This window comes from Gymnoscopelus braueri (assembly GCF_963280865.1).
Source record: "Gymnoscopelus braueri genome assembly, chromosome: 10".
Classification (NCBI taxonomy): Eukaryota; Metazoa; Chordata; class Actinopteri; order Myctophiformes; family Myctophidae; genus Gymnoscopelus; species Gymnoscopelus braueri.
Genome location: NC_137611.1, coordinates 17293194 through 17309844, shown reverse-complemented (window position 1 = coordinate 17309844; position 16651 = coordinate 17293194). Strand labels below are relative to the sequence as shown.

The following is a 16651-nucleotide window of genomic DNA, read 5'->3' as shown; positions in this document are numbered from 1 at the left end:
CCATGCCACCCAAGAAAAAGGTAAAATATTCCACATTGTGTGTGTGTGTGTGTGTGTGTGTGTGTGTGTGTGTGTTTGCGTTTGCGCGTGCGCGCGCGTGCATTCATGTGTGCGCACTGAGCAGGAAGGATAGGGGAATGCACCATCTGTTGCTTTGAGCGTTAATCCCTGTGTGAGGCCTTCCTTCCACGTCGTTGCACTGATGAAGCACAGTGTGTGCAGTGCAGGAGAGATGGATGGAGATGCACCTCCACATGTATGTGTCATGTGCCCAGTGGTGTAAAGTAACTAAGTACATTTACTCAAGTACTGTACTTAAATCAGTATTTCTACTCCACTACACCTCAGAGACAAATATTGTACTTTTACCTCACTACAATTATTATAGTTAATAGTTAGTTACTGTAGATTTTGATTATTTGATTATTATCATTACAAAACATACAGTAACCACTTGAAAATAGCCGATCTACAAGCTTGTAGATCTGCCATTTTCAAAATATGTTATACATTTGAAAACTTGTGAAATTGGACATTCTGCATTATAAGTACTTCTACATTTGTACTTTAAGTATATTTTGAATTTTTGATACCAATACTTTTGTACTATTACTGCAATTCAATTTAGAATTTCGGACTTTTGCTTGTTGTAACAGAGTACTTCTACTTTGCAGTATTTGATACTTTTACTTATGTAACAAAATGTGAGTACTTTTCCCACCACTGCATGTGTCATGTCATCAGTGGGACGTGTGTTCAAGGGGCATGCCACATGATCTAGGTTCATGGTGGATTGAAGACGCAGAGTTGCATAACACATGGGCAGTAAAGAATATTATAGTCTACATAGTAGGGGCCATTCTTTGATTATTCATTGAATTGAAAGGGACTGATTGCATATTTTTGATCATATTAAAAATATCATAGAATAGAAGAGACTATATGACTTAATTGATAATGTCACAGTAGTAGCCTAATACTTTATTTTTCCTTTATTTATTCAGGGAAGACCATTGAGAGCAAGCTCTCTTTTTCAAGGACGCCCTGATAACAACATATAAAATACATACATAATGAGAAACAATAACAAACATTTGAATCACTACAATACATGTACAATGTCCTAGTGATTACGTTCAAGTATTGTTAGACTTACATCTTGTTCACATGTTTAAGACTCGCTTCCTGTATTATCATAAATAATAATAATAATAATAATAATATTTATTATTATTATTATTATTATTATTATTATTATTATTATTATTATTATTATTATTATCATTATTGATATAAGTGAAGAAAAGGAATGAGAAAGAGAGAAAAACAACAGCAAAAAAAGGATTAGTAGTTTTATACAAGGATGCTAACAATAGAACAGCTTATCTACAATGTACATATAAGCTTGGCATTTATATACACCATTAGCTTTGCTAATTTGTCTGCAAAGGACACAGACGGACCTTAGGGTCAATGCTTACACTATCAGAGATTACTTAATTTAACATGGATGGGTTTTACTGTAGAACATAGTCATTTGAAATCTGACTGCCTATTGTTGAGTAAAAATGTTATTGGACAGTGGTTTAGTAGTTGAGCGAACTGTGTGGTCTCCAGACAGTAGGCTACCATTTGTTGGTGCTGCCTCATTGCATGTTACCCAGAATAGGAAAATCCTCTTAATGGTCGTTACTGGGGCATTATATCCACAATACCTTCTCTCAGACAGGTATAGCCTGCTAGTTTGCTAGCACGTCTATCTATCTGGAATATTCTACAGGACGAGTTGTTTCAATTGGATTAGCACACATTTTACACATTACCCTTTTGTATTTATTTTGACTGATATTGTTTTACTGCTACTGACTACTGACATTGACTTCCAGAAAGAATGAACGGTCGATAGTGTGGGGGATTAATTATTGATTGTACTGTATGCCATAAATGAGAAATTATACCGTCCAGGACAAGGTTGGCATTTAACGCTTGTTATGTGCCTATTCCAATGCATCTCCTTTAGCCCACCACTTTATATGTTACATCATAACTCACTCACATCACGGACAATCCTGATACATCTGTGCTGCACGTATAATAGCCTATATCTATGACAGGAGCCAGGCATTTAAAGCAATACAGATAATACTAATGCTGCCATTGTAAGGTACAGCAAGGTACTAACACTATCTGATAGCTGCAGGAAGAGTTAGAAGCTGCACCTCTCTCTCTCTCCCTCTCCCTCTCTTTCTCTCTTAAATCCCAGATTGACGCATGCTATCTTAATCTCCTTACTGAGAGACAATCATGACCCAGAGCGTGCGAGAGAGAGAGAGAGAGAGAGAGAGAGAGAGAGAGAGAGAGAGAGAGAGAGAGAGAGAGAGAGAGGTGCATTTGGGAGGGAGGGGGTTAGGATCAGGACACGCTAGCCTACTCTTTGACTCTTTTTTACTAATGATTATTTTTCTTCCCTTTTCATCTATTTTCTGTTGGATCATTAGCTCACACTCTCTACATGAATGGATTGACTAAGTGTGCCTTGATCACAGACAAAAATAAATCAATTTTCCTTCTACAGTACATCTGGTATCTCTGGGCCTTTCTTTGCCCTTGAAACAACAAGCTGCCTGACATCGGAAAGAATGACCGAAACCTATAATATTCTAGGAGAAGGCATATTATATTTCCTGTAGTTGAGGTGGCATGCCACTTTTAATTTGCCATTTGGATTTGAAAGGTGTGTAAATGTAGGCTTTAAGCCCAGACACTGTGGCCCATGCCAAAGTCAACTTGAGGGTGCCAGCCCAGCCATATCTGGCGGTGGATGATACGAGGGGAAAATTATGCAAAATAACACATAAGGCTGGACGTGAAAAAAATGGGAAAAAAAGAAACAGATCCAAACAACCATACGCAAAATAAAAAAACATAGATGAACTGTGAGGCGCAAATATAGGCCTACTGTCCTCATTACCAGTGGTGGAAGAAGTACTCCAAGTATCAATACTGTGATGTAGAAAGTAAACGTCTGGAATTCAACATTTACTTCGGTAAAAGACAAGTACAAAAGTATTGGTATCAAAAGATGTTAATCAATATTAACATCTTTTGAAATGGCCGAAATGTATTTAGGGTTGAAGTGGGTAATGTATGTTTTGTAACAATCAAATTCTACAAAGTAACTAGTAACTGAAGGTTTCAAATAATTGTTTTGGAGTATAAGTACAATATTTGCCTCTGAGATTTAGTGGGGTAGAAGTAAAAGTATTGAAAAATGTACATACCGAAGAATGTAAAAATACCTCAAAACTGTACTTAAGTACAGTACTTGAGTAAATGTACGTAGTTACTTTCCACCACTGTCCTCGTTACTGTGATGAGTAAAACCTAGAGGTAAATGTGACGGGATAGAGTTATCACAGATAATACAGTATCATCAACTATAGCAACTAGGAAACCATTTCTGCAAAATGTGGCCACCTTGGCCAAGTGCCAGCATCTCACTGAGGGGCAGACAGGAAATGAGTCTCAATTTTTTAGAGACCCGCTCCACAGCCCCGGACGATTTGTCTCAAAGTGGTGTTTGGGGAAGAAGTCATTGTTTTGTCCATTTTCTGACGCATGATCCTGTCCCCTCTTGCCTGCAGCAAAGATTACAGGGATAGTAGTAAATTCCAGATTACACGTGACATAACATTATCACCAGGCATGAAAAACATTCTGCTGATAAACTGAAAAGAGATGAGTGAGCATGATATGGTTTTTACGCTTCTCTTTAACTGTTGAAAATATGTCTATAATGAGAATCCAAACACAGGAAGGTGGTCACAGAGCCAGCATAATTTCTTTACCTCTGATCAGTGAACGCTGACTGACCACTAAGATGTAAGTTCTACACCACTGCCTAACATGTCGACTCTCAGATAGGGCTGGGTCAATGTTACCCCGTTAACCCTACCTTTAAAGGAGTAGTTCACCCAAAAAATGACTTATTTACTATCAATTGCACACCCCATGAAGCCTTGAATCCATGGATTTATTTTTGTTTTTGTGGCATTCCTAAACTAATAATTTGATTCCTGTCTCCTACCGGCTAATGTATCCGGTAGGAGACACAAAGTAGATTATTTGTGTCTCCTACCGGATACACACCCGGTCATCAAATTATTGGCTTAGGAATGCCACAAAAACAAAAATAAATCCATGAATTCAAGGCTTCATGGGGTGTGCAATTGATAGAAAATAAGATTTTTTGGGGGTGAACTCCTCCTTTAAGTCGGTTATTGCTATTGGTTCTGAATATAGGTTTTGATATATTTTCACTTTATTGCCCAGCGCTACTCTTAGATGACCCCCCCCCCTGCACTGACATGCACACAATCGCTAGAAAGGTGCGCTCAGAACACCGCAAATCTTGACCAGGCAAATTTCTGCCTACAGCCATGATGAACGACTTATAGCGTGGCATGTGATTACCGCCGGTTGAACATCATCTCTACTGTCTTCATCCCTCTCATACGCATTCACTTTTCTACCTCTCTGCCTCTCTCTGTCTGTCAGGGCATGTGATGACATACAATGTTGTTTCGGGGGTTACACACAAACGTATGAAATGGCACGGCCGGGCAATGGATGGAAGGGATATATAATGAAGGATGCTAATGTGTGTGTGTGATATCTATGAATATAACTAGAAAGGTGTGCTCAGTGGAGCGCATATCTCCGACAGGTCGGGTGACGTACCTGGGGGGTGTGTAAGTCAGGGGTTGCAGCCGCCACTGCCCGCCAGGACCCGACGAAGCTGCGGGGGGGAAATAGCATTTCTACGACATACATACAGTATGCACGTACTGGGTAACTGTACGTGCATACGTACAGTTACCCAGACTTAAGTTGAGGGTCCAGCGCTTCCGTTTGAACTCTGGAAAACTTCCATAATACAGTGCATGCATGTCTGAAAGTGGCTATGCAGTCTCTCTGATCCTGGCCTTTGGTCTGGAGAAGACAATAATGCAGAATGCAGCCACAGCGCGTCAAGCTGGTCGTTCTATGACAGAAACTCAAACTAAAGGGACCAGCATGATAGGATTAGTCCTCTATGTCTTTTTTGCTCTCCATACAGAAGGGTGCACAAGCTTATGAATTAAGCTCTTTTTGCCACGCAACAGATAAAAAAAGGTACAGTAACAGCCACATTTCATGTTAAAATGTGTTGTCACATGCACAAACCTTTGAAATAAATATCCAAACCAATTGTGCTAAGGGTATTTAACTAAAGTGCACAAATAAAAGCAAGGATTAACATGAGCCTAAAGTAGTAAAAATGTTCACAATTTTCTGATGTGCAAAATGATTTGAAAACTATTTTGATTTGATTTAATAGGACAACATAATGCATGTCTCTCACGTGACAATAAAACACTAAAGTGGACGTATATTTTAAATATATTTAAAATCTTTAATCTTTTTTATTTATTTAATTGTATTCCTGTGAGCATTTTTGCAGTGAATAAATATGTGTTTGATATGAACCAAGCTTCTCTGTCAACAAATATCTGCTGGACAGCGTTGAGCCCAGTGGCTGCTTTTCGAATCCTTAAAATTAATCAAAATATCTGTTTAATTAAAACCAGCCTGTTGCTGTTCACCTGAGATACATGAAACGTAAAATGTCAATGGGATTTCATGCAGTCTCTGCTCTAAATGGAATTGCATAACAGTGATCACGGAGTCACAGACTTCAGTTCGTAGATCACCAGTTGTGGCGAATGATGTTGATGATGATGGTGTTAGTGTTTCTTCTGCGAGTCATTCATGAGAGGAAGTAAGACCTTGGCACCATGCCCTGAATTGACATACCGTATTTGTAACAACAGTGGTCTATACTGTCTTCATTGTCAACCTCAGGCTCTCGACACTCCATAATTCTCTAAAGCAGCTCAGACTGAGTTGAATGTAAATGCATGGACATAGGGGGGTATTATTCAAATGTTGGCTTGCACTGGTGTTATTCAGAATTCAGTGACTGCAATACAAAGACCAACATTTTGGTGAGCAGGCATATGGAGAACTTAGATGCGGGGACTGTCTGTCAGTTCTATGGAAAGGAGACAGCAACCTGGTTCATAAATATCCCTGCCCTCATTGCTTGTGCTGCGGGGCTCCGCGAGCGGACATGGCACCAGAAACATATCTGCTGTAAATAGAGTAGGGTGCCGATTCTAGAGCTTTTTCACATCTTAGTTCTGCTAGTAAGTAGTAGGGAAAACTAGTCGATGATCTTCCCTTTAATCTGTGATTCATTTGATTTCTCGATCGATCAGAGCTTTGTAATTGGATAGTCGTTGTGGGACACTTATCTGGAGCGATGATTGATTATTAAGATTATTAATTCACAAAAAAATTACATAGCGTTGAGCGATTTGAAACATATATGGGAATTGAGGTCCTTGGCCTAACGCATGCATGTGTGCCAGCATGCATTTGCACGCACACACGCATGCACGCACGCACGCACGCACGCACGCACGAGCGAACGCATGCATGCACGTATGCACGCACGCACGCACACACACACACACACACACACACACAAACACACACACACACACACACACACACACACACACACACACACACACACACACACACACACACACACACACACACACACACACACACACACACACACACACACACACACACACACACACACACACACACATATGGATCCCTCAGCTGGCAGTACACATAATCTGATGCTTATATGCGCTGAACACTATAATATTCCTTTGAGAATTATAACCCTCATGAGAGGGTTGTCCCAGTTATCTTTGCTCCATAGTCTTGTTACTCGATTTGACAACCAAAATTCTGTAGACATGGAAGTAAGGCAAAATGTTGTCAATAACTCCTGGAACATTCAGTACATCTTTCTCGAGAACGTAACGGAGGGGAAAGACAGGCAGTCTTTAATGTTCTATCACTTTGGTGCAGACTCTCTGATTCCAGTTCTGGAACAACTCGGACCTCTAACGCAAACATTCAAACTCTTTTTAAAGCTGCGGTAAGTTACGTCCTACCCTGGATTTGAACCCTCCCATGTCTCTCCCATGTGGAAGACGAAACTTCTACCGCTCCAAGATAGAGCTGCTTGGCCAAGGGATATATATATATGTATTGGGCCACATGTGAGTGCTTCAGACATGAGTTTCTGTGTACTTAAAAATTACAATGATGGAAACTCTTGTATATGCGCCTTTAGCATTCAATCTGAGTGTACACACGCTTCGTGAAAGCCCAATTGTGCTTATGCATTTTAGACAGTACTACTTGTCAACCAGTAGGTGTCCTACCCAACACCTTGCAGGGTCAAAATGTCTCAATGGAAGAGTAGGGAGACCACCTCCGACCACTGCAGATAGTATTAACAACTACCATATAGATTGGTTACAGTAACATTTATTCTTAAATTCCGGATTGCAGCTTTAAAGTCCACATTGGAACCAAACCTCTGGGGCTTTTTGTGTTACCCTTTTAGCATAACTTTTGACTGTAGGCTACTACATGTACTGTTAACAAACTTGTTAATGAAGTAATCAATCGATCAATCGATCAATCGATCAATCGATCAATCGATCAATCGATCGATCAATCAATCAATCAATCAATCAATCAATCAATCAATCAATCAATCAATCAATCATTTGTTCAATCAATCAATCAATCAATCATGCTAAGTCAACATAGTCTTGCATAAATTGTTCAAGTTCCAACTTTTAAGCTATGCAGCAAGGCATGAAACTCGATGCATGTACTGTACTGTACTGTACTGTACTGTACTGTACTGTACTGTACTGTACTGTACTGTACTGTACTGTACTGTACTGTACTGTACTGTAAATTAAACTAAACTAAACTAAACTAAACTAAACTAAACTAAACTAAACTAAACTAAACTAAATACTTAAATCCAGTTCACTACCATGGTCTGTTGATACATGCCTGATCTTCCATGTGTCACATCTTATCTATTCATGGCTGATCATCCATTTGGCAGGGCAGACTGTGGTGGCAGTGCATCTACTCATTGATTGAACGGAACTATTTACCACTCTGAACCCTGTTGTTTTCAGCAGCCTCTGTGGCTCTGTCTTGTGTTGGTAATAATGTGTGACAACCACACATTATTGCAGGAATACAACTATACAAAAAGTTATGATTATTATTTGTATTGATTGATTGATTTTTCATCTCCTTTTCCAATACAGAGGCAAATTCTATGCCCCAAAAAACATATACTGTGTATATTTCAACCGCTTTCAACCTGGTATCCTTATTTTGGGCATGCAGTTATAAGCTCAATTATTATAATAATAATAATAATAATAAACTTTATTTATATAGCACCTTTCATGACATAAATGCAGCTCAAAGTGCTTTACAGGGTGAAATACATGAAATAAAATAAAGCGAAAGTGCTTTACAGAAAAAAGCAACACAAATCAACAACAAAGCAGAGAAAAAACATCAAAGCAGTTTAACAATGGCATAAAAATAAAGGCAGGAAATGAATAATAATAGCAATGGTATTAAAATAATGGCGAAAACAAAAGGCAGTGAATCAAGCACACAGCGAAGACATAAACAGCAACATAGGAAAAAGATCAACTAAAAGCAAGAGTGAAGAAGTAAGTCTTGAGCTGTGCTTTAAAGCTTTCCACGGAGGGGGCCTGTCTTAGGTATATTGGGAGTTTATTCCAAGCAGTCAGCCCATAGAAGCAAAATGCTGCTTCACCGTATTTTTTAAGTGACATTTCAGGCACGTCGAGTAGGCCAGCACTAGAGGACCTGAGGGGGCGATTTGGAACGTATCTAGGCAGGAGGTCCTTGAGGTAGGAAGGTGCCAGGCCATTGAGAGCTTTATAAACAAGTAAAATAATTTTAAAATCAATACTAAAAACAACTGGGAGCCAATGTAATGATGCTAAGACTGGGGTGATATGTTCCCTCATCTGAGTTTTAGTTAAAATTCTGGCTGCCGCATTTTGGACAAGTTGTAATCTGTCGGTTGTTTTCTTTGGCAAGCCAGAAAAAAGTGCATTAATAATCAAGTCGAGAGAAAACAAAAGCGTGGATTAACGTTTTGGCATCGTCCAGTGACAGATAGGTTCTAATTCGTGCAATATTTCTCAGGTGAAAGAAGGCAATCTTGATGACATGACTAATGTGTGCATAAAAATTCAGTTCAGAGTCAATAATAACGCCCAGGTTCTTGACTGTAGTGCTACTTTCTATAGTCATGTTGCCTAGTCTACTCTTTATTGATTCTCTCTGCTCATTAGAACCAATTATGAGAACCTCCGTTTTATCCTCGTTAAGCTTGAGAAAGTTCTCACTCATCCAGGATTTAATGCTGGACAGACAGGTCAATAAAGGGTCTAGAGCACTGGGGTCATCTGGAGCCAAAGAGAGGTATAGCTGGGTGTCATCAGCATAGAAGTGACAGTTCACTCCATGTTCGGTGATAAGCTCTCCCAGTGGCAATATGTACAGGGAGAACAGTAACGGACCTAGAATCGAACCCTGTGGAATACCCGAGCAGATGTCGTGTTTGTCTGAGTTAAAGTCGGCTAGGTTGACAAAATAGCTTCTGCCTGTTAGATAGGACTTAAACCAAGACAGGGCCGTACCTGACAAACCTATCCAGTGCTCCAGACGCTGTATTAGAATGGTGTGGTCGATTGTATTGAGCAGGAGGACGGATACATTTTTTTTTTGTCAGAGGACACCCTAAGGTCATTAATTACTTTCACCAGTGCCGTTTCTGTACTGTGACCCCTCATTATTTCCCTTTTTTTATCTACCCAAAATCAGCGAATGTGGGAGATCTAAAAGCCCACAACACGTCACATCACAACGCATTGTGAGCTTGCAGATTGGCTATTTTAGTTTGCCTTGGGGACAAAAACATATAATATAAATATTGAAAACCGTTGCTTTAGGCTAGGGGTCCCCAAACTCGAGCTTGGGAAACACTGCTTTAGGCCACAAGTACCTTCCTTGCCATTGTTGCTGGAAGCACATTTTCCCCTGGCGGAGGCGGCCTGCGCTGCTGGGGAAACTACTGCTACTGGGCTTCAAAGTAAGAGTAACACTATAGAGCCAGTTGAAGCAGCACCTGATAAGGAGAAGTGATCACAGCAGGTGTGCAGTTCAGCAAGTGGTGAACAAGCTAGCATATACTGTATATGCGACATAAAACACACCCAGTGTGGACTGGACAAGCAGAACATAGCCAGCACCACACGCACATATGCACGCACACACACACACACACACACACACACACACACACACACACACACACACACACACACACACACACACACACACACACACACACACACACACACACACACACACACACACACACACACACACACACACACACACACACACACACACACACACACACACACGCACACACACACACTCCCACCTCTCCTGTACAGTGTAGACATGCAACCAACCACACAGTCTGCCCACCCCTATTCAAAGGGCAGATGAGGCTCACTGCCTTTCAGACTCTGTGGAATGATACATTCTTACACAGTTCTTCCCAGCTTTACTTGTGAACACGGCTGTTGTTGGATGCTTTAAACACTTTGAGGATGCTGGACAAAAGTCTAAGGTGTGTGAAAAGCAAGCATATAGCATTCAGGGTAAGTGAGCGCATATTTTGATTCTCTCTTTCTCTCTCTCTCTCTCTCTCTCTCTCTCTCTCTCTCTCTCTCTCTCTCTCTCTCTCTCTCTCTCTCTCTCTCTCTCTTTCTTTTGCCTTCTATTAGGGCTGCAGAATATATTGTTTCAGCATCATCGGCATTGCTATGTACACATGACGTGACGTGCAGTAGTCACATTGCAAAGGAATGCAGCATAGCTAAGGCACATTGATCCAGTCAGTCACATAATTGTACTAAAATGCGTTTACTTCTCGATAGAAAAAAGGAAATCTAGCAAGGTCCACAACATTTTTCATGACTAAGCTGGAAGAAAAACAGTATAGTCCATATGATAAATAACACAATGATGCCTTAAAATCACCCCAATCATTGCAAAACAAATTCTAATGGGGCTATTGTAATTTAGATCTGCATTTATCTGTGAACTACATTATTCAGCCCTACATTCTATCTATCTCCTTCATTGTAATGTCTTTAATACTCTCTCCTACATAATGGTTATGTGACTGCTCAGCTTTCCTGCATTGCTTTTGAATTACAAGCCATTGTTCGGCGACAGTCATGCTGTAGTAGTAGTAGAAGTACAGAGCGCTGCCAAGCTGACCTAATTATACTGATATTTTCTATTGAGATGAAACAAAACTGTCTCTTCCACAGTCCTTCTGTGGATCTCCCATTGATTTAAATGTACAGCTGAATAGTATCTCTACTATTGGTTGATGAAGATGGTGCTTGCTTCGTTTAAAAAAACATTTAAACGTACAGCTGAATAGTATCTCTATATTGGTTGATGAGGATGGTGCTTGCTTCCCTGTAAGTCTACAAGAGACACATTTCACCAGTGGGAATCGTTTCTGCTTAGGTGGCATATTTCTTTTGAGTGGTTTCCATGGAAACCCCCCCCCCCCATATGTTCAGGGAGTACTTACTAGTGTACACACTATGTGCTGCTGTGCATGCTCTAGTGCCCTAATATAACTTTTAGCTATAAAGACCTTAGATCACAACATTTATGCTGCACTTATAGAAGGAATTGACACTATCTGGGTGGATGGACATAGATGGATGGATGTTAGGACAGGCAGACTGATATCAAGGGATCGTGCTGTCTGATGCCCTTGACATAAGGATGTAATGGCATTCTTGCCATTTCCCCATTCTCTGTATTGTTTTGGACCGAATTGATGGTTATCTTGTGTAACTGGCCTTGCAGTCAGCTATACACCCACCTACTGTATCTGCTCGATAATAATAGTTCTCGTTTCTCCCATGCCAGTATTTAGTTTGACAAGTAGTTTTTCCGCCACAGGCAAACTTTCAGTGAGAACCAGTCCTTTGGGAAACCAAATACTCCAGGCGTAGCCAGCTGGCTCCTGTTGACACAATGGCTTTGATTTCTTTTTTCTTTTCCTTTTTCCAGTTTGTGGGATGGAGACTCTCTACCTCAATCAGAGACTCTTTTCCTAAGGCTCTCCCTCGGCACATGCTGAAACAGCTGTGTAAACGTTTTTTCAGTTTGAAAAAGAGTCACCTTCAGGTAGTGTCTTAAGAGAGCAGACTTTTAACAGGGGTTTTGCTTGCTCATGTAGACCCCCACCCAGCACTCTATATCTAAGCCAGTGGCGGCTGCCATAATAAACTTTATTTGTATAGCCCTTTTTCAAAAACAAGTTTACAAAGTGCTTCACAACACAAACCACAACAAACAAAGTGTGTGAAAAACAAACAAAAAGCAGCAAAACACAGGCAGTTCAATTAAAACAACTTCACTGAACACGAACAGACCTATTGGGATTGACGACGGTAGTTAGTATCCATGATGCTGCTATACATTCTTAGTGGAACAACAGAGGTTAGGCAATGTTGGAAATGTTTTTTTTTTACTATTTAATTGACAGTTTTATTCAATTGTATTTTATAATTGACCTTTTAAAACATTTTTACCAAAAGAAGATGGGCGACATTGGGCGTTTGCACCATACTTACCAGACCCAGACCCGAGGATGGTACATTTACGATCCTCGGTCTGTGTGTGCAGCAGTGCTTTTCCTTCACCCAGATGGTAGGCAGCACTATGCCACCGGCCGTAGCAGGCCTGTAACATTGCTTAATAATTCAACGGCGGCGTTTTGTACTATTGGCTAGGTGAAATTGGCTTGTAGGGAAGGCGGGTGCTGTGCGAACAGATGTCAGTTCCAAGCACGGGTAAACAACAACACAGACATTGGTCTAACTCTTCCCGGGGGGGGGGGGGGGGGGGGGGTACTTCCTCTGTCTTCCTCTGTCTTCCTCTCCCATCCCTTCTTCTCTCTCTCTGTATGTCAGTTTCTCTTTGACTCTTTTAATGTCTTCACTGTCGGTATGCTGCAGCATCACTTGACGAAGCCATGCATGGGCAAAACGTTGTTCACTTTTGGTTAAAATAATAACTTATCGTGTACGGACTTTCCCTTTTTCTTCACTTGATAATTTTTGGGTCCAGCACCGTGTTTAAAGAAACTGTGGGGATGTGCATATCCTACCCTCTTTTCATATGCTGCAGCATCACCCATATTGTTCTGTGCACCTCCCTTTGTTCTTAAAAAATATAAATAATAATAATAATCAGCCACTAGACATCAGTCTAGTTTTGTCTGTTTTATTTTCTCAAATATTTTCTTTTACATTGTGATTTTCTCTTTGCTCCTTGACATCTTCCCTCTGTACAGCCACCTCCCTCCATCCACTAGGAAGGATTCAGGCAGTGCACTTTATGTTGAACGACACTTTCACAGACTCTATCATGTTTGTTTTTGTTTCATCTCTCTCCGTACTTAAATTTGCATACAATTCCTCCCACTTTGATCATTATTTCTTTCTACATTTCTTGTATCCTTTCTTGATTCTCACCGTGTACTGTGGCTATCTATGCGATGCACGCTTTCACAATACAAAGTGATTCATATGGAAAATAGTGAACCAAAATATTCTCCTCTCAATCGCTCGATCTACTTTCTATTGTTTACTTCGTTATTCGAGAAAAGACGGCATTGCTCTTAAGTCTTATTCTCTGAGGTCTGCTATAATTATTGGCCTCGTGTTTTCTGTGCTGCATTCATATATCACCATCCAGGCTAGAAAGCATTAAGCGCAGTGTGTGCTCATTTGGAATAACTGAGATGGTGAGTGCGAGAGAAAAGGGGAGGAGTGGAGAGAAAGTAGAGAGGAGAGAAAGTGAGACAATAATTATGTTCTGCAGTGATCGACTGAGCACGAGCAAGCAAATGAGTGAGTGTGAACTATCTTAAAGAAAGCTACAGCTATTCTAATACTAATAGAAAGGAGAAAGGAAATGCATCATACTGTACCTCAAATAAAATGGAAATAATAATTATTAGTATATATTTTTATTATTATTGGTGACATCAGGGTACTCCATATGTGTATTTGGTGATTTATCAATATTATTTTTGAGGTATGCGGATCTGACCGACTTCCCACTAGGTGCATGATACGTGCGTCACTCCCAAGGCACAGAATGTCTGTTACTTACTATAGGGTGTTAAGTGGTGTAGGCGGCTGACCATTGCCGGCTGACCGTTGCTGTGAAGTTCCAAAAGGAAGCCATGGCCAGGAAACTCCTAGCGTGGCAGGGTGGCTCAAGCCTCGAAGCCTCGAAGCCCCTGGAGTCGCCAGTGGAAGTGGCATACTGCCGATCATGCTTGAGGGTGGGGAGTGGTGTCTGTCAGCACAGCCCCTGTGGTTGTCAGCAGCCCCTGGGGTTGTCATCAGCGGCGGCATATCGCCGTGCATGCTGGGTGGCGGGAAGCCTCGGCTGCCAGTAGCGCCTGGGGTTGTTTTAATCTATTATAAAGCACAGAAGAAATTTTACCCAAAAATAGTCTATGGAGAAAAAGATGAACGACAACAGTGTTTACTGCTTAGCCACTATTGACTTGGGAACATTGGAGAAAATTTAACAAATGTTAAATCTAAAGATAAAGCCATTAACTGGAAAATGGTCTAGATGCTTATGTATGATAGCCAAGGCTGTGTATACAACAGAACTAGTAGGGTCCTTTAAAATGAACACTGTGTAGAGTAACTTACATTTCACTCTCGCAACATTGAGCGTTGAATTATTAAAATGCAACCTTGGAGTACGGGTGTCTACAAAGAGAGAGTTGATTTGTGACTTTGGGATGGGACTGACAGGGCCACAATGACACGTGCAAGGGGGCTGTTGTGCCACCTACCAGCTATGACATAGAGGCGATTACTTACCATGTCTTTGAGGGGACAATCTAATCACCGGGACGCAGCACATAAATCTGTGCATCACGGGGGCCAGCCATTGCCAATGCATCACTTCTTGCCTATTAAAGACAGTGGAAGTGCTGGGAAATGTAGAACACTGAGACAGAGTAGACATGGCTGGGACAGTTGCTCGGAAACGTTATCTTTTCTGTCTCTCCAGACTCCGTGTGAGATATCTGTATCTAAGGGCGTATTGTCATCAGCTGACTATAAATTGGATATGTGTCTGAGTTGCGTTTAACACTGATCTGAAGTTATTTGTTGTGAAATTATTTGACAAGTTGTCCTCTCTTATCCCCCTCTTTCTCCACCGTTTGTGTGTGTTTCCCTCTCTTTCTCTCTGTCCGTCACTCTTTGCCCCTTTCTGTCACCTCTTCCTGTGCCTCCATGCCCCTGTCCCTCTCATTATTTCTTTCATTCTCACTCTTTTGCTCTCACAGGGAGAGCGTCAGGACTCTGATGTCGTTGAAGAGAGAAATGCTCAGGTGCAGTTGGAGAAGGCCAAGGTACGTTCTCTCCCCCTTCTCCCCAAGTCCTAGTAGTTCTGCCGAGGTCCCTAGTATGATATCATGAGCAACGGGAGATGACCTGTGTCGACATTTCATTACGAGTCACTCTTGTTTCAACAGTAAGATATAAAATGATTCTCTCTCTCTGTTGCTCCCTCTTAACCCTGATCCTGTCCTTGAGTGCTATGACTGAGAATGTAATTTACATGCTGTGTGTCTCTCTCTCACACACACACACACACACACACACACACACACACACACGCACGCACGCACACACACACACACACACGCACACACGCACACGCGCGCGCACACACACACACACACACACACACACACACACACACACACACACACACACACACACACACACACACACACACACACACACACACACACCATGAATGTTGTGATATCATATGCAAATTATATCCTAACGGTAAGCCTACCCTGCTCCAAATGTGCACAGTCTAAAATAAGGAAGAACTGCTTTCAAGGACATGATTACATCACAGGCAGGAACCACAGAGACATCAATACACCGGATTAGCAAACCAATATTCTGCTATTAAATTCACTGCAATAGTCATTGCAATATCTTCAAACCTTAATCCATTTACAGTATTTGCTCAACAGCTGGAGCAGCATAATGATGAAGGGTATTGATTATTACAGTTTCAGTTTATATGCATTCTTAAAGTCCCTGGAGACTGCTTTGTAGCGATGTTGTGTCGCAAACTGTGTTTAGCGTGGCAATAAGCTACTCGGGCTACTTAAAAAAATAAAATATAATAATAATATTAATGAATATTATAAATAGGCTTATTAACAAAGTCAGATGTGCAAACAAACAACAGTGCTCCATGGATTTGTGTTCTTGGGTTCTTGTTGAGTTCTCAAGTACATCTACAACAATATAGATTTTTTGTTTTACAAATCTCTTTATTCAATTATTGAGCATGTAGACCAGAGCGATATAACAAATAGGTCTGCAATTTTCTGACACAAACAGCAACGAGTGCCGCGCTATGAACTTGCAGATCTGCTATTTTCTTTTAAACGTGAACATTTGTGCAAATCTTTGAATATATATATTTTTAA

The 16651-nt window shown here is 40.8% G+C and overlaps 1 protein-coding gene across 1 annotated transcript in view; it reads left to right on the top strand.

Moving 5' to 3' along the window:
* The window catches only part of cacnb2b (calcium channel, voltage-dependent, beta 2b), a gene marked incomplete at both ends in the record, with an annotated part of 38889 nt that overhangs the window by 7917 nt on the left and 14321 nt on the right, over positions 1 to 16651 (top strand). The window contains one exon of the mRNA XM_080439739.1: positions 15479 to 15544. Coding sequence (XP_080295865.1) covers positions 15479 to 15544 — 66 coding nt within the window. The remainder of the gene's footprint in view (positions 1 to 15478; positions 15545 to 16651) is intronic.